This window comes from Moschus berezovskii, chromosome 2 (genome assembly GCF_049115385.1).
Source record: "Moschus berezovskii isolate FMDL1 chromosome 2, NW_MosBer_1.0, whole genome shotgun sequence".
Taxonomy (NCBI): domain Eukaryota; kingdom Metazoa; phylum Chordata; class Mammalia; order Artiodactyla; family Moschidae; genus Moschus; species Moschus berezovskii.
The window spans coordinates 25,104,908-25,129,503 of NC_142461.1; the positions used below are offsets into that span (position 1 = coordinate 25,104,908).

Genomic DNA, 24,596 nt, shown 5'->3' on the forward strand with positions numbered 1-24,596 from the left:
CTAAGTCAGCAAAAGAAATAGGAAAAATGCCTTAAAAGTAGAGTGAACATAGAATTTATCCAAATCACTCTTGAGATTGTAAGGGGGCACTGTTAATGTCTGAATAACAAGTACAAGTCAGGACAGTTTCATATAAAAGTAGAGAAAACATCAGTCCACTTGAAGGTTAGGAACACATACAGATTCTGTCGTCCAGAGTTAAAAAAGTTTTTTTAATTTCTAGGACTTACTGATATTAGCTTGCTTGTCATCTCCTTTATGTTTCGAAGATGACTAAAATTTGTGTGGTAAAATTCATGGACCATTAAGTAAAACAGTATCACTCTCAACCCCACCCCCACACCCCTCCCTCCACACACACACACTCTGCAGTAACAGGAGGAAATGCGGGCGTCTCACTCCATCGCTGTGCTTACTTGGACTCTCCTCCGAGATCTGGGACTTCCTTCATGACCAACAGAAAAAAAGGCCGCTGGAGTCAGGATGTAGTTGGAAAAGGTAGTTAAAAACAACTTCACCTACACAGGTAGTAAACCTATAACCTAGCCAAATTCTCAACTAACTGCAGATCATCTTACCGACTCTAAAAAAAACTTTATCTTCAATTTTCACCTACCAAAGCGTCAAGAGCAGTTTATAAGAAACACACACAGCCGAGTTTATAAGCAGCATTTTCACGCCATCTCTGCTCTTCACAGGGGCTGCACCACGCGCCTTGATCACTCATACAGCGCTGCCCAGTGAACGCCCAGGATGACAACAGAAGCTACAGTGTTTACCCCAGATTCCACCAACTGTTCCACACGCATACGTATAATACAAACACACACACACTATCTCTCTCTCCCTCTCTTTCTCTATGCATCCTCTCGACAGCTCTGAGCTGGGATTAGTTTAAGGAGCACAGAGCTAGTCAGCCTGGGTTCTGGTCCCAGCGGCACCCACCGCGAACCGTAATGCCCTTGGGCAACTGACTCTGTGCCTCAGTGATGTCATCTGTAAAGGAGGGACACCCCCATCCGCTTAAGACTTATCTAAGTTGATAAATGTAAAGCTCTTAAAGCAGCCTGGCTCATCAGGAATGCTAATAAAATGTCAGGAAGGATCATTACTTCCAAGTTAAAGATAAAGACCCTGAGGCAAATTTGTTATGTAGCTTTTCCAAAGTCACACACAGCTGGCGGGTGGCAAGGACAAGATTTCAACCCACAGTCTGGATCTGGAGTCCGGGCTCTGAGCCACTATGTGACACTACCAGTATACGAGGTCCTATCCTCTGTTTTCAAATCAATAATGGATGGCTTAATATTTGTGAAAAGAAATTCTCCAAAAGGAAAAAAAAACCAAGGCACTTGTCACAACCAAAGTACCAAGACATTAAACATCCAATGGAACTTACGTTATAGTCAGAAAAAGCAGGTCACATCCCAAAACCCAGAGCAATCTCAAGCACACAGGTGCTTCTGGAACTACCGGGGAATACAGTTTCAAACCCAAAACTGCCCTAGACCTTCTATTCCAAGCCTTGTAGACACTTAGGTGGCTCAGAAGTGCTCCACACTCAATGTCTTTGTAAAATTCAGAACACATCCAAACTAGGGGTACAGAAAGAGAACTGAGTGCAGTCTAGTCCCTCGACCTCCATTTCTCCTGCCACATCAGCAAATTCCAATAGAAGCAGGTCGCATTTGTCCCTTGTCACCATTTCTTTATTCAGAGCAAATTCAAAGGCCGTGAAAGACCACATTACCTTTTTAAAAACTTTTCCATTCGGTTGCACTTCATCTTCCTCATTTAGGATTTCACGTGTTCCCAAGAGTCTTTTGTCCTTGAATTTGTTTTTTGCATACATAAAAACTTTATCGAGTGTATCACATCCAGGGTATAATACGGAGGCCAAACCATCCAAGCTGTTAACAGATCTGTATGCAGAGTCAGGTGTTGAGTTTACAGGCTTTGCTTTAGTTCGGTTTGATTTTTCTTGTCTTGATTCAGACAAAAAATAATATGGAATGTATGTTAAAATAGTATAAAGTGATATTATGAACTGTATGAAATACAAAAGAATGGGGTTGATGGTGTGTTTCAGCTTCATGGAAGAGGGTTTTGAAGACCCGTGGTTATTCATAGTGTTCAAAAAGGAGAATTAACAGCTTTCTGTAAGAATCTAGAAGGAAAAGAAAGAAAGTTATTGGTCAAAAATCATTCTCCAATAATTTTAAAGGAAAAGTCTTCACATTAGTTAGGCAGATGACTTTTCCATCCCCTCCCTCGCCCCCCAGTAAGTAGCCGCTGGTATAGTGGCTGCCAGCAACATACCGTCCACTCCTGCTATTTGTGGGGCACTCATTTTGTGCCGTTATCTATTAACCATGGAAATTCTACAGAAAAGCTTCCACGTCATTCTGTAAACAGGTGGCTTTTCCAACCTAACCCCAAGTAACCACAAGGACTTCCCAGTGGTGAGGAGAGAGCGAGCCAGCAGACCTGCAACAGGATGGAGACCAACACTGCTCCCACTTCCTGTTCTTCAGGGCCTCATTACATTCAGGATGGCAAACACTTAGTACAAAGGCCACATTCTCCTCTCTCCCGGCCCCTGGAGCCACTGCTTTCTTTCCCAGGGCGCCCCCTTCTCTCACTCCAGGCAGCCACAAGCAACCAGTTAGCAAACGGCATGAAATTCCCTTTCCACAGAGATTCTAGATATTTTTCACGTTAGACAGATTACATTATAAAGCAGAGTTTGATCATTTTATATGCTGCATTTCTCAGATTTATTGAGAATCTTCTATGTGTTAAGACAGGGACTGGAACAGGAAAGGAAACAACCTAAGCCTCTCCTCCCACGGAGCGGATACATTCCTTGGGAGAGTTTAAGACAACTTGCACCAGGTGGTGGGTGAGAAACTCCACGAGGAAAGAACGAACCCAGTCAGGGAAACACGAGGTGACCAGGCAAGGCTGGAGAGGCCGCTCTAGGATGCAGGTGGGCCTCTCTGACCAGTGATACCTGAGCCGAGTGGGGAAGAAGGGCGCTAGGCAGAGGACGCAGCCTTTGTACCGCGGGTAGGTGATACTATCAGTTAGCAAACTACCAACTATTCCACCCAGCTCTACCTCCAGGACTGTGATTTCTGACACTCTTCACCCCCATGCTACAGAAATTCTATTCCAGGAAAGTGTGGCCGAGAGCCCTGAGGAAGCCCTTCACCCCATCTCCGCTCAGGGCAGAAGCTGTACTGCTGATGCAGCAGACCACGAGTACTGGGCATTGTGGTTCATCAGGTCGATGCAAGGAGAGCAGCTCCAGACACCAGTGGCTGCAGCCAAGGCCAGGAGCCCACTGAAGAGCAGAGGACAAGGTGCTGCCCCTGGAGCAACGGGACAGAGGTTCTCAGAGAAGCAGGCTAAAAGGAGACAGAGCCCCTCAGTAGTCACTGACCTAGGACTGACTTAGTTGGCACACAGAACAGACAAGTTCACGGTCAACGGCACTGGAGAAAACCACGGAGACATTGGTCGTGAGCACCTAAGATGCAGCTGGTAGGTCCACAACAGAAAACATGCCAAAGGGAAGTTTGGCACCCAGAGAAGTTCGACATACCATGGAAAGAAACACTGAGGAAGATCCCTCCTGGAGCCAGGGCAGCTCAAGGACTGCCTCAAACACAACTCCGACAAACAGCATCTAACCTACCTGGACACACTGCGGGGCATCTTAGGGCCCAGGGCTTTGTCCAAAACGAGAAAGCCATCGACTCGCTAGCAGTGGACAGTATCTGCTGGGTGTGGCGCCAACAGAGGCAGATCATGGAGACAGATGGTTAAAGGGAGCCCTACTAAAACCGTGCTGTCACCCCCAGAAGAAGGTACTTCTTCCAAGTAACTGCATGTGTTTCCAAGGCTGGGCCCTGAAGGAGTACCATCAGAGGATACCCAATGCAGAAAAGGTGAACTTCACCAAAAGCGGTCAGCTAAGTCACTAAACAAGCAAACAACACAGGAAGGTGTGGAAAAGGAGAGGGGGCATTAGTCTTTAGAACTGCTACAAAATATCTAAAATGTCCAGTTTACAGCAAAATATTAGGAGGCACGCAAATCAACAGAAAAGTATGACCCACACATAAGGTGGGAAACAGGCAGCAGAAATCCTCCTTCAGTTCAGTCGCTCAGTCGTGAAAATCCACCTTCAGTTCAGTCGCTCAGTCGTGTCCGACTCTTTGCGACCCCATGAATCACAGCAGGCCAAGCCTCCCTGTCCATCACCAACTGCCGGAGTTCACTCAAACTCATACGCATCGAGTCGGTGATGCCATCCAGCCATCTCGTCCTCTGTCGTCCCCTTCTCCTCCCGCCCCCAGTCCCTCCCAGCATCAGAGTCTTTTCCAATGAGTCAACTCTTCACATGAGGTGGCCAAAGTACTGGAGTTTCAGCCTCAGCATCAGTCCTTCCAATGAACACCCAGGACTGATCTCCTCTAGGATGGACTGGTTGGATTTCCTTGCAGTCCAAGGGACTCTCAAGAGTCTTCTCCAACACCACAGTTCAAAAGCATCAATTCTTCGGCGATCAGCTTTCTTCACAGTCCAACTCTCACATCCATACATGACCACTGGAAAAACCATAGCCTTGACTAGACGGACCATTACAGAGACGGAAAGTAATGTCTCTGCTTTTTAATATGCTGCCTAGGTTGGTCATAACTTTCCTTCCAAGGAGTAAGTGTCTTTTAATTTCATGGCTGCAATCACCATCTGCAGTGATTTTGGAGCCCAATCCTCCTTGAGAGACCCCAAATGTCAGGCTCAGGAGACAAGGTATCAAAGTAGTTATTACAACTATGCTCAGAGAACTAAAGGAAACTATTCTTCAAAAATTAAAACACAAATTCTGCAATTTTTACAAGGTAAGGAACCCCTCTGAATTTGCTCACACACAAAGAAGAAGCCAAAGACTCCCAACTCATCTCTGGGCTCTGTTCACCAATCCCAGCTCTCTTCTTTGACAATGTGTTAGATAGTACCTGGAAGAATGAGTCCAAAGAATCTAGATTTCTGCCAGAAAGGGAATGAGGAGCCACTGAAGGTTTCTATAAGACAAGTGGTACAATGAAAACAAGGGCCCTACCACTTCCGGGATACCAGAACTGCAGAGAACAGATGCACTTAATAACCCAGGAGAATGATGTTACCTCATTAAGTACTCTGAAATTTAACACTGCATGTTTCCATCTTGAATTTAAAAATACTGTGATTTAAAAAAAACTACCTTTAGCCACAGATGATATGGCTGCATTATAGAAAATCCTAATGAATACACTGAAAACCTAACAGAACAGAATTCAGCAAAAGATTGCATGACATAAGGTAAATTTAAAAAAAAATCGAACCTTCTTACACTGTTGGTGGGAATGCAAACTAGTACAGCCACTATGGAGAACAGTATGGAGATTCCTCAAAAAACTGGAAATAGAACTGCCATATGATCCAGCAATCGCACTCCTGGGCATACACACCAAGGAAACCAGAATTGAAAGAGACACATGTACTCCAATGTTCATTGCAGCATTGTTTATAATAGCCAGGACATGGAAGCAACCTAGATGTCCATCTGCAGACGAATGGATAAGAAAACTTTGGTATATATACACAATGGAGTATTACTCAGCCATTAAAAAGAATGCATTTGAACCAGTTCTAATGAGGTGGATGAAACTAGAGCCTATTATACAGAGTGAAGTAAGCCAGAAAGAAAAACACCAATACAAAATACTAACGTATATACTAACATATATACTAATATATATGAAATTTAGAAAGATGCAAACGATAACCGTGTATATGAGACAGCAAAAGAGACACAGATGTATAAAACAGTCTTTGGGACTCTGTGGGAGAGGGTGAGGGTGAGATGGTTTGGGAGAATGGCATTGAAACATGTATAGGGTCGATGCATGTTACAGGATGCTCGGGGCTGGTATGCGGGGATGACCCAGAGGGAGGATAAGGCGAGGAGGGAGGTAGGAGGGGGGTTCGGGAGGGGGAACTCATGTACACCCGGGGCGGATTCATGTCAATGTATGGCAAAACCAACCAATATAATATTGTAAAATAATTAGCCTCCAATAAAAAGTTAAAAAAACAAAAAATAAATAAATAAAATCAAGTGTATTTGTATATACTAGCAATGAATAAAGAAAAGTGAACGTAAGAAAACAATTTTTTTTTACAACCCTTTCAAAACCACCTAGGATGAGATATAACAGGAAGTGCAAAACTTGTACCATGAAAACCACAAAACATTGTTTAAAGATACTAAACACCTAAACAAAAAACATTGTTTAAGGATTTTAAGACTTAATATTGTTAAAATGGCAACATTCCCCAAACTTATGTACAGATTCAATATGAAGCTTATCAAAATCTCTGCTGACTTAAGAGAATTTTGTAAGCTGATCCTAAAATTCACATGGAAATTCAAACTAGCCAGAACAGCCAAAACTTCTGAAAAAGAACGAAGTTAAAGGGCTCACACATCTTAATTTCAAAACTTAATACAAAGCAGTATTAATCAAGACACTGTGCTACTAGCCAAAGGACATACAGATTAATGGAACAAAACTGAGAGTCCAGGAATAAACCTTTGCATTACGGACAACTGATTTTTAACAAGACAGCAAAAAACTCAACAGGGAAAAAACAGTCTCTTCAACAAACGGTGCTGGAACAACTGGACAGCTACATGTAAAATAACAAAGATGAACCCCTTATACCATACAAAAAAATTAACTTAAAACGGATCATAGGCCTAAATATAAGAGCTGAAACTATAAAACTTCAGTAAGTACTAATCACTGAGAAAAAGTATAGTGTTTCAGGAAGAGTACAGTAAAAGGAAGAGGTGGGTTCAGGCTTTTTCTGAAAAGTCTTCTTGGCCCAAACAGTAATTTACTATGATCTTCAACGTGTGGACAGAGGAAGAGAGATTTTGAATAGATGATACCATATATCATGAACAAACACCGAAAATTCAGGAAACAATCAGCCACCCAGGAGAGCAGGGTAGGGATGAGGAGATGAGGGCAGGGTATTAAAGGCCCCACATTTTAAAGGTCAAATTGTTGTGGCCTTTGATGCTGAGGAAGAAACTTAGTTTACATTTCAAAGTACAGAAACACACAGTATTAGAAAATAACTGTACACCAGGGTGTTCATTGGAAGGACTGATGCTAAAGCTGAAACTCCAATACTTTGGCCACCTCATGCGACGAGTTGACTCACTGGAAAAGACTCTGATGCTGGGAGGGATTGAGGGCAGGAGGAGAAGGGGACGACAGAGAATGAGATGGCTGGATGGCATCACCGACTCGATGGACGTAAGTTTGAGTGAACTCCAGGAGTTGGTGATGGACAGGGAGGCCTGGTGTGCTGTGATTCATGGGGTCGCAAAGAGTCTGTCACGACCGAGCGACTGAACTGAACTGAAGGATAACCTGAAGGCAGCAGGAACTGGAGGAAAGGAAATTACATAGAAGATAACAAATAATCCTCTCCTCCACGGGTCAGGAGGCTGTGTTGAGTGTGACATGAACAAGCAGCTAGGATTCCCGGCTCCTAACTGCCCAGAGGGTGGCAAAGGTAGCAGCTGTTCCTGCAGCCTTTCCAACAACTGAAATCTTTCTGCTTTAATACCCAAGAGTGGTTCTGTCCCTGAATTTCAAACAGAATAAAGCCGCAAGTTGCACCAGAGGCAGCGAAAGGAGGGCAAACAGTGTGGTGCCTTCAACCGAGATGGAAATACAATGAAGAGGCTGGTCAGTGGCTGGAAGACTGGGGGAAGGGAGGGGAATACAAGTCTGAACATAATGGGTTTAAGATGTTTGTGAGTCATCCAAACACACCATCTGTGAAAGTTAAAAGGAGTCAGAGCTGCCCAAAGAGAACACACGGGAGATCTTCAAGATAAGCTCAAGAACAGAAAACTTTGGAGGGAAACCAATGCCAAGACTGAGGGGGGGAAATCCCACGGAAAAGATCAGTGAAGGAGAACTTGGAGAGCGCGGGGTTAGGAAAGTCAAGGGAGGAGAGAGCCAAGTGGTGTCAGATGCAGCCTAGATGCGACAGTCACATGCAAATAAGACATCTGACTTTTCTACAGTGTTTTAGATAAACTAGGTAAAATAACAAAACTCTGGTCAATTGCATCCTTCCTATCTGCTTAAGTGTCTATAGAAAATGTAGACAAGTGTTGACTGAAATAAAAAGAACACACAACCAAGAAGTCGACTGTTTATGTTTTATTCTGCAGACATACTGAGGACTGAAGCCCAGGAGACAGGCTCTCAGATAGCTCTGAAGGACTGCTGCAGAGAAATAAGGATGAAGCCAGGGTATATATGAGATCTGCAGAAACAAACCAAGTAGTTGCACATCAAAAGACTTCTGATAATTGAAGAAAAAAGCAAACACCAAGTTAATGAATTTATTAGTGCCTTTCTATGCACAGGAAGATGCAAGAGCCTGGCTCACTGCAATCATTCCTTTGATATGCACCTTAACTGTCCAGGGCCGGTATTCTGCTCTTTTCTACCCTGAACATGCTTTGTTTACTGATGTGAAAGGCAACATTCTTCATCCACATTAGGAAACCAGTCACAGCTACTGCATTATGTTGCCACACCTTAGAATATGATTATCATCTTCCAGAAGCAAACCTGAACCATTAAGTCTATTAATCTTTTCCTTCACAGCATTGAGGTTTCCAATCTAGATTAAGAAGGCCTCATACATGCCAGGATTAAACCACTGGCACCCTATGCCCTATATTTTTTTTCTAGTATTTGCAAAATCTTTATATTTAATCAACATGGAGTTTATTTTTCTCCATTGTGTAAGGGAGAAAGCTAACTTTTTCTTTCAGATGAACTGGCTGAACCATTTATTAAATAAACCATCATTTTCTCAATTAACCAAAGCATCACCTTCAATAATAAGTTACAGCTCACACTTGGATTCAGTTCTCGACCCTGTTCTGTTTCTTGGATGTACCTGCCCACAGCTCTGCTAACACCACACCACACCAGGGACAGACTCACAGCAGCGCTCCTTCATCTGTGGTCCATGAACCAATCCTTCAGAACTGCCTCAGAGCATATTTAATGGAGATTCCTCAGACCCGTCTTTCCCTTTCTCACGTTCCCAATACCTACAAGCTGAAAACTACTTGTGGACTCGGTTTTAAACAGCAACCATGGAATTTTAATGTACACTAATATTTGAGAACTGCTGCTTTAAATATCTGATAAGACCTTCACTAGTCACAGTCAAAATTTTCTTATCAATTCTTACAGATTAATTCTATAAATATTTTAAAGATTTAATATTTATTTATGGTGAAATGCGATTTAAAAAGATCAAAAAGGAACAAATATATATCGCTTATATGGAAAATCTAAAAAAATTATACAAATGAACTTCTTTACAAAGCAAAAATAGACTCACAGACATTGAAAACAAACATGGTTACCAAGGGGGAAAGGGTGGCAGGTGATAAATTAGGAATCTGGGATTAACAGATAAACACTATTATATACCAAATAGGCTTAAAAAATACAAGGACCTACTGTATAGCACAGGGAAATATATTCAATATCTTGTATCTATAATGGAAAAGAATCTGAACCTATAATGGAAAAGAATCTGAAAAAGAATATATATAAATCAATCACTATGCTCTTCACCTGAAACACTATACATCAACTACACTTTGAGATTTATAGGGAAAAAAATACCGTGACAAGATACACAAAGAATTTCAATAATTTTTTTTTTTAATTCAAGCAATAAAAAGGAAAACTGGGCGAAGAACACATACAGAGAAGCCCAAAAAAGGAAAAGCAGATGGCTAAAACATACAGACAATATGTTCTCCTAAACTTGTAATCAAGATTCAAATGAAGGCATACTAATTTTTATCCAATAGTTTCACAAATATGTAAAAGACTATAATATCCAGAGTACATTGAAGTAAGCTGGCAGTATTTAAAACACACACACCCTTGGCAATCCCACATTCAGAACACTATTCTACAGAAAAGCAAGTGCTTACTAAGCACATGAAAACAAGAATTCAATCATTCATTTGCCAATCAAATATTGAACACAGACTCCACACCCAGAACTCTTTCAGAGGATGAAGTCATAGTCATAAACAAAATCTGGGAAGCAAACAGACCACGCACAAATAACTAAATACCAAGAGGTAACTGGAGCTACCGAGAAAAACAAAGCAGGCGCAAGGGAATAAATTTGGAAGAGCAGACGACTGCTGCATCATAAAACCGTAAGAGGCGGCACCTCACAGGTTGTGAGTAGACAGTCACCTGGATACCTGGGAGAAGAGCGCTCTAGCTGAGCCCAGGGAGGAAGGGGAACAGTGAGCGGAGATGAGGGTGCAGAGGATGCTGAGAGGGACCAGATCCTGCAGGGCTGGCACGAGTGAGACCGTCTGATCTACCATACAAAGCATGACTGCGGCTGCTGCAGGGGCTCGATGGGGATCAGATGATGATACTGGCTTAGATCAGAATGGGGACGAAGGAGGCAGTGAGAAACAACCTGCTTCTGACTCTGTTTTGAAGGTACAGCTTTGGATACAGTGAGAGAGAAAAAGAGGAATCAAAAGCAACTCTGAGTTTGGGGCCTGAGACATCAAAAATGTACTGAGCTGCATTTACTGAGAAGGGAAGACTGCAAGAGGGCAGATTTTTCACCCACCCACCCCCAAAAAAAAACAAAAACAAACTAGTTCTGTTTGATGAGAGATAACTTTGGGAATTCTCAGCCTATTTATGATATTTCAACTGTGAAACTGGCTGAGATGACCTCAGAAGTGAGAACACATGCCAATGGCAGACCCTGTGGCATGTCAACATGCAGAAAGGCCAGGAAACAGGGCAGGAGAGGAGGAGCCAGCGTTGACAGAGGAACAGGAGGGTGGAGTCAAGGAGGGCCCATCAGCTTTATACCTGCTGTCAACAAAGACAAATGTAAACCGAGGCACCAATGAGATGAGACTTCACACCCATTATCAAAAAGGAAGGAAAAAAATAGAATATGACAAGCACTGGCCGGGAGGCGGAAGTGGAGAAACCGGAACAGTTACTGATGTTGGTGGGAATGTAAAATGGTACAGCTGCTACTGAAAACAGATGTCCCTTAAAAAATTAAACACAGAGTTAACATTCAATCCAGCAATTCCACTTGTGGGTATACTTCCAAAAGAACTGAAAGCATGGACTCAAACAGATATCTGTATACCAAAGTTCACAGCAGCATTTCATAATAGCTGAAAGACAAACAAGCTGAATATTCAAGATAGGTAAATGTATAAACAAAATGTGACTGCCACACAATGAAATATTATTCAGCCTTAAAAAAAGAATGAAGTTCTGATACATGCTATATGTATGAACCCTGAAAACATCATGCTAAGTGAAATAAGGCAGACACAAAAGGACAAATATCTGACTCTGCTTACATGAGACACCTACAATAAGCAAACGCATAGAGACGGTCAGTTGCCAGGGGCTGAGGGAATGAAAGCTGTTTTTGCTGGATGATGGGAACGTCTGGAGACAGCTGACGACGGTGCACAACAATGTGAATATGCTTAATGCCAGTGAACTAGACACTCAAAGGTGTTTACAACGGTAAACTGTTATATATTACTACAATTTTTTTAAAGTGAAAAAGAAAGTGAAGTGAAAGTTGCTCAATCCTGTCTGACTCTTTGCCACCTCATGGACTGTACGGTCCGTGGAATTCTCCAGGCCAGAATACTGGAGTGGGTAGCCTTTCCCTTCTCCAGGGGATCTTCCCAACCCAGGTCTCCCGCATTGCAGGCAGATTCTTTACCAGCTGAGCCACAAGGGAAGACAACAATTTTTTAAAAAATAAAAAAAAAAAAAGAGGAGGACTGAGAGTTAGTCACTGGGTTTGACAATGTGAAGGTCACTACAAACCTTGAAAAGAACTGAGGTTAAAGATCAGAGCCCAACTGGAAACCGTTAAAGAAAAAATAAGAAGACATCTCTAGGAAGAGGATTAGAGAAATGAGCAATAGGGCAGAACAAAGCAACTCCTTTTGTTTTCAAAATAAAGAGACACGGGAATTCCCTGGCAGTCCAGTGGCTCGAACTTGGTGCTTTCATTGCCAGGGCCCAGGTTCCATCGCTAGTCAGGGAACTAAGATCCCACAGGCGGTGTAGGGTGGCTAATAAAATAAAATTTATAGTAAGAAATAGTATAGCTTGCAAGGACAGTGATGGCTATGACCCCAAAGAGGAAAGAGAAGGATTACAGTCATTACTCTGAATCCTCGGAGGGCCGTTTGCAGGAAACTCCTGGGATACTTCAGCTGTCTACGTAAAATGACGCCGCACAGTCAGCTCTCCATATCCACGGATGCAGACGACAGATATCAAGGGTCAACTGTGCGCAGAAGACAGTAACATCTTTGGGCAGGAGAGAGGGTGAACATGGTACCCAAGTGGAAGAGGCTGGCCTCAGACAGGAACAGGCAGGCATGTGGGTGGGAAGGAGCTGGTGGGAATAACAGGAAGCAACACCGGCTAAGAGGGAGAAAGAAAGGAAACGACTAGAACACTGAGAAAGAAAGTGTGAGATAGTCATCCAGGAGAACAGGAGAGAGAGGGGAGTAGGAGACACAGCAGGCTCACCTGGCAGCTCACAAGGCCCACTTGTGGTCGGTAGTCACGGACGTGAGGTGAAACCGATCCAGCCAGCTGTGCGCGTCCCTGACAAGGTCAGCTGCTGCTGCTGCTAAGTCAGGTCAGTCATGTCCGACTCTGTGCGACCCCACAGACGGCAGCCCACCAGGCTCCCCCATCCCTGGGATTCTCCAAGCAAGAACACTGGAGCGGGCTGCCATTTCCTTCTCCAATGCAGGAAAGTGAAAGTGAAGTCGCTCAAGTCATGTCCCCATAGATGGCAGCCCACCAGGCTCCCCAGTCCCTGGGATTCTCCAGGCAAGAACACTGGAGTGGGTTGCCATTTCCTTCTCCAATGCAGGAAAGTGAAAGTGAAGTTGCTCAGTCGTGTCCGACTCTTAGCGACCCCATGGACTACAGCCCACCAGGCTCCTCCATCCATGGGAGTTTCCAGGCAAGAGTACTGGAGTAGGTCACCAGTGCCTTCTCCAGACAAAGTCAGCTGGAGGAGCACAAATATAGATCAGGGAGAGCTGAATGAACCAACAATGGGATTTTATTAGGCAAGCACCAGAACAAAACTATTTCCAAGGCAGTGAATAAAATGACTGATAAGGGAATTTTACCTTGAGAAAGGAATGCCATGAGGAGGGAAAGGTTTATGAGAAGGAAACAGATCAACAGAATGAGATCCTGGCTTGGGTTATAGAATTGTTGGAGTTGAGGTACTAAAAAGGAGTAAGTTGGAACCACAGAAGGTAGGAAGTAATCTGCGAAGAATGTCTGAAGTTAGGATCGCTGAGGGTGTTTAGTTACTGCTCATGGGGAGGTGCAGATATAGTAATGGAGAAAGGGGAAGCAGAGGCAGACTGGAATATGAGATCATTTAAGGACAGGCCAGAAAAACATCTATTTCTGCTTTATTGACTATGCCAAAGCCTTTGACTGTGTGGATCACAACAAACTGTAGAAAATTCTGAAAGAGATGGGAATACGAGACCACCTGACATGCCTCTTGAGAAACCTATATGCAGGTCAGGCAGCAACAGTTAGAACTGGACATGGAACAACAGACTGGTTCCAAACAGGAAAAGGAGTACATGAAGGTTGTATATTGTCATCCTGCTTATTTAACTTATATGCAGACTACATCATGTGAAATCCTGGGCTGGATGAAATACAAGCTGGAATCAAGATTGCTGGGAGAAATATCAATAACCTCTGATATGCAGATGACGCCAGTCTTATGGCAGAAAGTGAAGAGGAACTAAAAAGCCTCTTGATGAAAGTGAAAGAGGAGAGTGAAAAAACTGGCTTAAAGCTCAACATTCAGAAAACTAAGATTATGGCATCTGGTCCCATCACTTCATGGAAAATACATGCGGAAACAGTGGATACAGTGTCAGACTTTATTTTTTTGAGCTCCAAAATCACTGCAGATGGTGATTGCAGCCATGAAATTAAAAGACACTTACTCCTTGGAAGGAAAGTTATGACCAACCTAGACAGCATATTAAAAAGCAAAAACATTACTTTGCCAACAAAGGTCCTTCTAGTCAAGGCTATGGTTTTTCCTGTGGTCATGTATGGATGTGAGAGTTGGACTGTGAAGAAAGCTGATCGCCAAAGAATTGATGCTTTTGAACTGTGGTGCTGGAGAAGACTCTTGAGAGTCCCGTGGACTGCAAGGAGATCCAACCAGTCCATTCTAAAGGAGATCAAACCTGGGTGTTCATTGGAAGGACTGATGCTGAAGCTGAAACTCCAATACTGTGGCCACCCGTTAATAAGAGCTGACTCAACTGACAAGACCCTGATGCTGGGAGGGATTGGGGGCAGGAGGAGGAGAGGACGACAGAGGATGAGATGGCTGGATGGTATCACTGACTCGATGGACATGAGTTTGGGTAAACTCTGGGAGTTGGTGATAGACAGGGAGGCCTGGCGTACTGTGCTTCATGGGGTCGCAAAGAATCGGACACGACTGAGCAACTGAACTGAACTGAACTGGAGGACAGGAGGCCAAGGAGTGGAAAGGCTGTGGTACTGAAAGACTGAAACCTCCAAGACTCATGATAGGATAGGAGTAAGGAGTGACAGAAAGTCTGAGGTTCTAGTATTTAAGGAACAAAAGAAGAGATGACTATAACAACAAGGAATTATGGTAAGCAGTACAGCTGGAAGGCAAGGCTTCAAGGATATAGGTAGTACTGCTTCAAAGGCAAAAAACTGCTGAAGTAACCAGATTAGGCCCCAAGATGGAGTAGCTCATGCTAAACCCCATGTCGGCAAAGTACAACCTGGCTAAATTTCTGTGCTCAGCTTTCCCAGAAACGGCAGGTGTTTGTTATCCAATCAGCCTTGCCTGCTCAGCACGTTACTTAACCCGGCTCCAATCCCACCCTTTGCTCTATATAAAGGAAAGTAACCCTCTTGAACCAAGCAGCAAATGCCCAGCATGATTTCCTTTCTCTCCCTTACTGTGACCTATAAAAATCTCTTGCTGGGACTTCCCTGGAGGCCCAGTGGTTAAAAATCTGCACTTCCTCAAAGCAGGATCCTCCAGGACCCACCTCCCAGAGTATTGGAAATAAAAGCAAAAATAAACAAATGGGACCTAATTAAAATCAAAAGCTTCTGCACAGCAAAGGAAACTATAAGTAAGGTGAAAAGACAGCCTTCAGAATGGGAGAAAATAATAGCAAATGAAGCAACTGATAAAGGATTAATCTCCAAAATATACAAGCAGCTCCTGCAGCTCAATTCCAGAAAAATAAATGACCCAATCAAAAAATGGGCCAAAGAACTAAACAGACATTTCTCCAAAGAACACATAAACATGGCTAACAAACACATGAAAAAATGCTCAACATCCCTCATAATCAGAGAGATGCAAATCAAAACCACAATGAGATACCATTTCACACCAGTCAGAATGGCTGCTATCCAAAAGTCTACATGCAATAAATGCTGGAGAGGATGTGGAGAGAAAGGAACCCTCTTACACTGTTGGTGGGAATGCAAACTAGTACAGCCACTAAGGAGACCAGTGTGGAGATTCCTCAAAAAACTGGAAATAGAACTGCCATATGATCCAGCAATCGCACTCCTGGGCATACACACCGAGGAAACCAGAACTGAAAGAGACACATGTACTCCAATGTTCATTGCAGCACTGTTTATAATAGCCAGGACATGGAAGCAACGTAGATGTCCATCTGCAGACGAATGGATAAGAAAGCTTTGGTACATATACACAGTGGAGTATTATTCAGCCATTAAAAAGAATACATTTGAATCAGTTCTAATGAGGTGGATGAAACTGGAGCCTATTATACAGAGTGAAGTAAGCCAGTAAGAAAAACACCAATACAGTATACTAACGCATATATATGGAATTTAGAAAGATGCAAATGATAACCCTGTATACGAGACAGCAAGAGACAGAGATGTATAGAACAGTCTTTGGGACTGTGTGGGAGAGGGTGAGGGTGGGATGATTTGGGAGAATGGCATTGAAACACGTATGTTGTCATATGTGAAACGAATCACTAGTTCAGAGTCGATGCATGTTATAGGATGCTCGGGGCTGGCGTGCGGGGATGACCCAGAGGGAAGATAAAGGGAGGAGGGAGGTGGGAGGGGGGTTCAGGAGGGGGAACTTATGTAAACCCGGGGCGAATTCATGTCAATGTATGGCAAAACCAACCAATATAATATTGCAAAATAATTTGCTTCCAATAAAAAATAAATTAATTACCAAAAAAAAAAAAATCTGCACTTTCACTGCAGAGGACAAAGTTCAATCCCTAGTCAGGAACTAAGATCCTGCAAGCCGCATGGTCTGCCGGGGGGAAAAAACAAAATCTCCTGCTTGGTACAACTCTTTGGAGCTCCTTTCTGTCTGCTAGACTGCTGCTGCTGCTGCTGCTAAGTCACTTCAGTCGTGTCCGACTCTGTGTGACCCCATAGACGGAAGCCCACCAGGCTCCCCCTTCCCTGGGATTCTCCAGGCAAGAACACTGGAGTGGGTTGCCATTTCCTTCTCCAATGTGTGAAAGTGAAAAGTGAAAGTGAAGTCGCTCAGTCATGTCTAACCCTTAGCGACCCCACGGACTGCAGCCCACCAGGCTCCTCCATCCATGGGATTTTCTAGGCAAGAGTACTGGAGTGGCGTGCCATTGCCTTCTCCGGTCTGCTAGACTGGATGCTGCCTAATCCCTGAATTGCTGAATAAATCCTACTAGATAGGAAAATTGTCTGGAAAAAAAGTTTTTGAACAACTGAAAACAGAAAACAATTTAAAATCAAAGAATGGGCTAAAGAACTTATACATCCACAGTGTAGATGATATACAGCCATTAAAAATAAGTTATATGTACATGTAGTTAACCTAGAGGGACTTCAACGTACCGTGCTAATTATAAAAAAATTGAAAGCAGCTATAATTGGTCAAAGTACGTTAATCTTTGAAGACTATAATAACATCCACCTTTACTAAACTCTTACAACTGCTAATTAAAATAACAAGATAAGTCAAGTTTAACTTTAGAAGATGACCCATCATTATTCTGGAGAAGGAAATGGCAACCCGCTCCAGAGTTCTAGGCTGGAGAATCTCATGGACAGAGGAGTTGGCAGGAAACAGTCCATGGTGTCACACAAGTCAGACACAACTGAGCGACTAAGCAGCGGCACCATCATTATTTATTCAATGAAAGATTAGTCAATACTAAATCTTTAAATGTGAAATTATGTGATTATACCTAGTTAGGTTCAAACACCTGAAATATTTTTTAAATATTCTATATAGATGGTCAACTGTATTACGTCAAAATAAGTTATTTACATCTTACATAATTTTACTCAGCTTTTGTTTCAACTCATAATGATCAAGTTAAAGGAAAATCTTTCCCTGTGTGGCATCTATTACTTGAGAAGAACACAGGAGACTCAGAGTGCAGGCAGAAGGAGGGCAGACAGAATTATGAGTAATTGTCAGAAAACAGAAGACAGAAGTTGGAGTTATGAAAATAATTATACATAAAGTAATGGAGATTAATACTCACAAAATCACCTTCAAATAATATGCTTCAGGAGTATATGAAATTCTGATGTTAAATTGTTACCAAGGGGTATTAGTAATATCATAGTCATACAACCTGTATTAACTCCCCCTCCCTAAAAAAGCTACAAATTTTCTTATGAAAAGCTTCCAGAGACAACGTGTTTCAATAACAGTAAAAAAAAAAAAAAAAAGACAAAACTGTAAATGCCTGAATTTATGGGGTAGGGGGCACAGGCTGTCAAAGGGACCACCTTCACACTGTAATATTCCATGGTTCTGCCTGCTCAGACGTGGTTCATCTACAACAATGCCACAGGCTCAGGAGAGATGCCACATAACAGTGTCTCAACCCATCAACCTCCACAAGTTGGAGAACTGACAATGGAAACAGGAGTTGCTCTGAATCCACGACCCTTGTCATAGCCACAGGAGGGACTAGGTCAATAACCCTTATGTTCACCCTGCCAATACAGAGTCTTCTGCGCTCCTACACTCACCCCCACCAAGAAAATGCATCTGAAGTTCAACTTCCAGAGCAGAGAAAGAACCCCTACACTTGAAAATTCTCCTACAAATTCACTGGGGGCAGAGGGAGTGACCCACACGGGGAGAGAAGGTGACAACAAAATGCTCCAGAAGGGGCACTGTGATGCCCACAGACAATTAACTGATGTCTCGGTTAACCTTGCCCACCACCCAATTCTATTCCCCCCTCTCTGTCTTCCTTGTAGCCTACAACACCCAAATATGCATCCAGACTACATAACTATTCACATCTGGAAAAATATTCAGCTTAGCATTTTATCTCTAACAAAGTTTAAGTAAGTGAACTGCACAGCGATGAAAAGCAAAAATCTGTATTTGGTGGCATGAAGTGTAACTATAATTTTCACCCAGTTTGCAATAAATGGGAAGCAATTCTGAGTACCAAGCAAGGAAGTACAGTGTAGGGAGCTTTGTATCATCTCGTTTTAATTGTCACAAAAACCCAATTTCAAGCAGATCGTGTCATCTAACAGATGAGGTGATATTTTAACCAACATGTTTGACTCCAAAGCCCACCTGAACTTTAATTCCCCACATTCCCTAAACTCTAGAGCTAATACTTTATTATCAGCTTAAAAGGGGGGCAGGGGAAGATAAAAGGCCCTCACTACTTATATATTCTCCTTTCCACAAAAGTTGAAGTCACATTCCTACAGAACCGAAAGAGTCCTGAGAAATTATCCAAATTACTTATTTTGAAATGAGAAATTGGGGTCAAAAGGGGAGAAAGAAAGATTTCCTTCCCAGAACTAGGCTTTCTGTGTTGTAATGGGAAATGCAGCCAGCAATTATGACTTGCTATCAGGAAAGTGTTTCTTTAGGCAGGCCCCTGGCTCTGATGAACATGTTTGCTTCCCTGTCTCCCAATACTAAGAGCCTAATAAAAATATGAAACATAGACACCTGCTTCAGAAGAACGGTTTCAACATTCACTTACTGTGTGCACTGCTGCAAAATCAAAAACACACTACCCAGACCCAACTGCAGGAAAATTTTTAACTCTTACATATAAGCTAATTTATTACCATGATTCAGTACTGCACTTATTCTCACTCTTCCTTTACTGAAAAAGATTTTTCCTTTCTAAAACTTCAAATACTAATAAAACCTTTAACAAGTTTTAAAATCTGAAATCTGACCTCACAACTGTTACTGTCTTATGAATGAAATTAGACTGTACAGCTAAAAATCAAGCCCATTAATCCATGTAAGTACTTCCTTAATACAACAAATTAAAAAGGTCAAGAGATTCTGGACCAGAAAGTCTATTAAGGACATATTTAGAGGACTGAGTCATGTTACCATCTGGACTAAATGAACTTCCAATTCACAACTAGGAAATCTGATGAGGAAATAATAGTTTGGTCTTTTCTTTTTAAGAAAACTACGAGGCTTTTATTTATTCTAATCTCAGAAAATAAAACTTTTGGCCATAAAGACAAACTGGAAGGAAAGAAGAAAGGGAAAAGGAGAAAAAGGAAAGAAGGAGGGAGGAAAATTCAAGTCTTCACCATAAATATATTTAAACTAAAAACTGAAAAGCAGTTTTTAAAAATCCCATTTAAAGTTGTATATCAGTGAACATGTACACACTGCTATATTTAAAAAGGATAGCCAACAAGGACCTACTGTATACTACATGGAACTCTGCTCAATGTTATGTGGCAACCTGGATAGGAGGGGAGTTTGGGGGAGAACGGATACATGTACATGTACATCTGAGTTCCTTCAATGTCCAACTGAAACTCACAACATTGTTAATCAGCTATGCTGCTGCTGCTGCTAAGTCACTTCAGTCGTGTCCGACTCTGTGTGACCCCATAGATGGAACACCAACACAAAAAGCTTAAAAAAAAAGTGTCCAAAAAAAAAAAAAACCTAGAAATAAATTTAACCAGTCTCCCAAGGCAAATGAAATAAAAGCAAAAATAAACAGGTAAGATCTAATTAAACACTTTTGCCCAGCAAAGGAAACCATAAAGAGACAACCTGCAGAATGGAGAAAATATTTGCAACAATGAGACTAACTAGGAATTAATATCCAAAATGTACAAACAGCTAATACAAACAGCTCACATAGCTCAGAATCAAAAAAAAAATTTTCAAAAAGTGAGCTGCTGCTGCTGCTGCTGCTAAGTCACTTCAGTCGTGTCCAACTCTGTGTGACCCCATAGACGGAAGCCCACCAGGCTCCCCCGTCCCTGGGATTCTCCAGGCAAGAACACTGGAGTGGGTTGCCATTTCCTTCTCCAATGTGTGAAAGTGGAAAGTGAAAAGTGAAAGTGAAGTCGCTCAGTCGTGTCCGACCCTTAGCGACCCCACAGACTGCAGCCTACCAGGCTCCTCCATCCATGGGATTTCTAGGCATCAGACCTAAATAGATATTTCTCGAAAGAAGACACAGAGACAGCCAACAGGCATATGAAAAAATGTTCAACATCACTAATTAGTAGAGAAATGAAAATGAGAATTTACAAATAACAAATGATGGAGAGGGTGTGGAGGAAAGGAACCCATCCTATGCTGGGAAAGCAATCTGGTGCAGCCACTATGGAAAACAGTATAAAACTAAAAACAGAGCTGCCATATAATCCAGCAGCCCCACTCCCAGGCATATATCTGGAAAAGATGAAAATTCTAAATCAAAAAGACATACGCTTCCCAGTGTTCATGGAAGCTATTACTATTTACAATAGCCATGAACTATTGTTTCCGAATGTCCTAAAGAGAAGCAACCTAAATGTCCACTGACAGAAGAGTGGGTAAAGAGCACACACACACAAACGGGATACTACACAGCCATAAAAAGAATGCCACCACTTGCAGCAACATGGATGGATCCAGACATCACCATACTGAGTCAGAGAAAGACAGTATCATAGACATCACTTATATGCAGATCTGAAAACAAAGATGCAGATGAACTTACTTATAAAACAGAAATAGACCCCAAAAGACATAGAAAACAATTCATAGTTACCAAAGGAGAAAGGAAGGAAGGGAAAATTAGGCACTTGGAAATAACATATACACACCACTATATATAAAATAGATAACCAATAAGGACCTTCTGCATAGTACATGAAACTATACTCAGTATTTTGAAATAACCAATAAAGAAAAAGAATCTGAAAAGGTATTTATATTCTGTTATACATTCTTTACATAAATATACAAGTGAGTATACATATTTATATATATATATAACTGAATTCTTATGTGTATTCTTTATATATATAAAAACTGAATCCCTCTGTATATCTGAAACTAACAGAACAATGTAAATCAACCATTTCAAAAAAAAATTCAGCTTTCTCAAAAGTATAAAAATAATAATAATACAAATGGATCTATACAAATCAGAAACAGTCTCAAAACATAGAAAACAAACATATGGTTAGCAAAGGGGAAGGGAGGGAGGATAAATCAGGAGTATGGGATTAAAAGCTACAAACTATTAATACTATACATAAAATAGATAAGCATCAAGGATTTACTGTATAGCACAGAGAACTACATTCAGTATCTTATAATAATCTATGATGAAAATAATCTAAAACACAGATATCTATCTGAATCATTTTGCCATATACCTGAAAGGCACAATATTGTAAATCAACTATGCTTCAATAAAGAAAAAGCAACATTAAATTTCAAAATTAAAATTCTGGAAATATTTTTAAAAATTAAAAAGCTGCTGAACAGAGACAATTTTACAAAATCTTCAGCCCTCCACTGTAATTTTTATATTTTCAGTCCTTTTATACTAATAGTTGAAATAACTTAGGACTCTTGGGTATTCTCCTTGAACTACAAATACAGTACCTTGACTTCCCTAACCTTGACTGAAGTAATTTAAATTTACTACTTTTATTCCACTTTCCTTTTCTAAATAAAGTCCAAGACGGATGATTTTTCAAAAAAGAAAAAATGCTGGGTCTTGGCATAAAATTAAATAAGAAACAAAGAAATTAGACAGGGGAATCTTTATCTTTTTCTTCCTGACATAGAACAAGGATTTTAATAAATACATCTGTGCACAAGAATACTCAAATACACACCTACACCAATCTCAGCTCTGCAACTAATTACTGTAAGTCATTCTTCAAGTCACTAAATCCTAACTTGCTCACCACTAATGTTGATGGAATTAAACTAGTTCTATTTCAAAACTATATTCTACTGATGTAAAGGACTCCTAAAATGATTTAGAAGTACCAACAGACCATCAAACATTGGAGATTTAAATGACCTGTGGAATCCATTTCTGTCTTCTATATAAGGTACTTTCCCCTCTCCTTTGGGGGGTAAAGGGAAAAGAAGTAGGAAAAGAGTTTTCCATTTTAAATAACAAAACAAACAAGGAAAAACCCTCAATGAGAAGACTTCTACAAATTCATTTCAAAAACTTATTTTCTAATCAGATGAGATCGTCTCTGTGGTGGGAAAAAGAACAAATATAAGACAGGAGTATGGAAAGCCCTTACTTCCTTTTCATTCTGAATCACATGAATGTACTATTTTAACAGAAGTACTTTTTAAACACATCTAAAGATGACGTGGGTGGTCTATGAGATTGAGCTGGTAGATAGATCCAACAAAGAGGAGAGGAGTTCAGATCTGGGTTAAATTTCCCGCTGAGTAAAGAACCGCTCAAACCAACACACACAAGTTTTAATGCACTGGCAAAATCAGATTTCATACATTCATCCTGATCTCTCACATCTCTGGCCACCTGGCTAAAAGGACGAGTCAAGCACCCCAGAAAAGGAAACTGCCAGGTAATCTTCTCTTACACAGATAAATGTATAAAAGCCTACGATCCACACGCAAAAAAGGCAGTAAAGTGGATTTACCCATTAGAAAGTCCTTTCACTTTTCCTGAGGGTTGCCAGATTTAACAAATAACAAAAACTCAGTCCAGTTAAAGATGAATTTCAATTAACAACAAATTTCAGTGAACATATGTCCATGCAATATCTGGGACACACAGTAAAACATTATTTAATGCTTATCTGAAATTCCGATGCCTGGTATTTTGTATAGCAACCCTACTCCTATCCCCAATCCATCACAAAGTGGGACAATCAGGATACCCAACCACTCTGGTTTGCCTAGGACTTTAGGGTTTCCTGGGATTCAGGACTTTTCAGTACTAAAACCAGGAAAGTCCCAGGCAAACCAGAATGAGCCAGTCATCCTGCAATTAATCATTTCCTGAACTAAGCAAACCAATTACAGCCTGAGATCCATCACTAGTTAAGTGTGATATTAATGAAATAACTTTTCTGTACCTTATTTCCCATATGCACAAAATTTAAAGTGCAGGAGATAATAAGGGGGCCTTCCCTGGTGGCTCAGATGATAAAGAATCTGCCTGCAATGCGGAAGACCTGAGTTCGATCACTGGGTTGGGAAGATTCCCTAGAGGAGGGCACGGCAACCCACTCCAGTATTCTTGCCTAGAGAATTCCCATGGACAGAAGAGCCTGGCGGGCTACAGTCCATGGGGCTGCAAACAGTTGGACATGACCTGAGTGACTAAGCACAGCACAGGTAATAAGGGACTCTGGAAAAATGCAAAGGCATAATAAATGCTAATTATTAGTATAGCTGGTTTTGGTACAAATTTCTTTTTCATGTGGGGTTTCAAAGCAGACAGGTACCTGCTTCATTTACACACTTCGTATAAGATCTACTAAAGGTCCTACTACCTGCAACACTGGTTTGACTGCACATAAAAACTGTTCAACAGACCCGTTCCTTTCAGAACTACATTATGCTCTAGGTTTGGTGACGGCCCCTCATTCATCTGCTGTGTAACATGGGACAAGTCAATCACATTCCCCAAGCTTCAGATTCACTGTAAAACTGGGGTGATAACAAATACCTCACAAAACTCCCTTGAGAGAAAAACAAGAAAAGTAGGTGAAAGCACTCTACTGCTGCTACTAAGTCGCTTCAGTCATATCTGACTCTGTGTGACTCCATAGACGGCAGCCCACCAGGCTCCCCCATCCCTGGGATTCTCAAGGCAAGAACACTGGGGTGGGTTGCCATTTCCTTCATCAATGCATGAAAGTGAAAAGTGAAAGTGAAGTCACTCAGTCGTGTCCGACTCTAAATTACAAAACACAATGTAAGTTTTAGTAGCATTTTAAATTTGTTTATATATATAAAATAATGTGTGTACCAATATTAATAATTTGTTTTACCTTGATAATTTCATCTTCCCTCTGATTCTGAAG

At 41.5% G+C, this 24,596-nt stretch overlaps 1 protein-coding gene across 1 annotated transcript in view; it reads right to left on the reverse strand.

Moving 5' to 3' along the window:
- Positions 1-24,596, reverse strand: part of ACSL3 (acyl-CoA synthetase long chain family member 3) — a 73,706-nt gene that overhangs the window by 32,621 nt on the left and 16,489 nt on the right. Inside the window, exon 2 of the mRNA XM_055397471.2 lies at positions 1,751-2,167. Within this exon, the coding sequence (XP_055253446.1) occupies positions 1,751-2,128 (378 nt within the window). The 5' untranslated portion in view covers positions 2,129-2,167. The remainder of the gene's footprint in view (positions 1-1,750; positions 2,168-24,596) is intronic.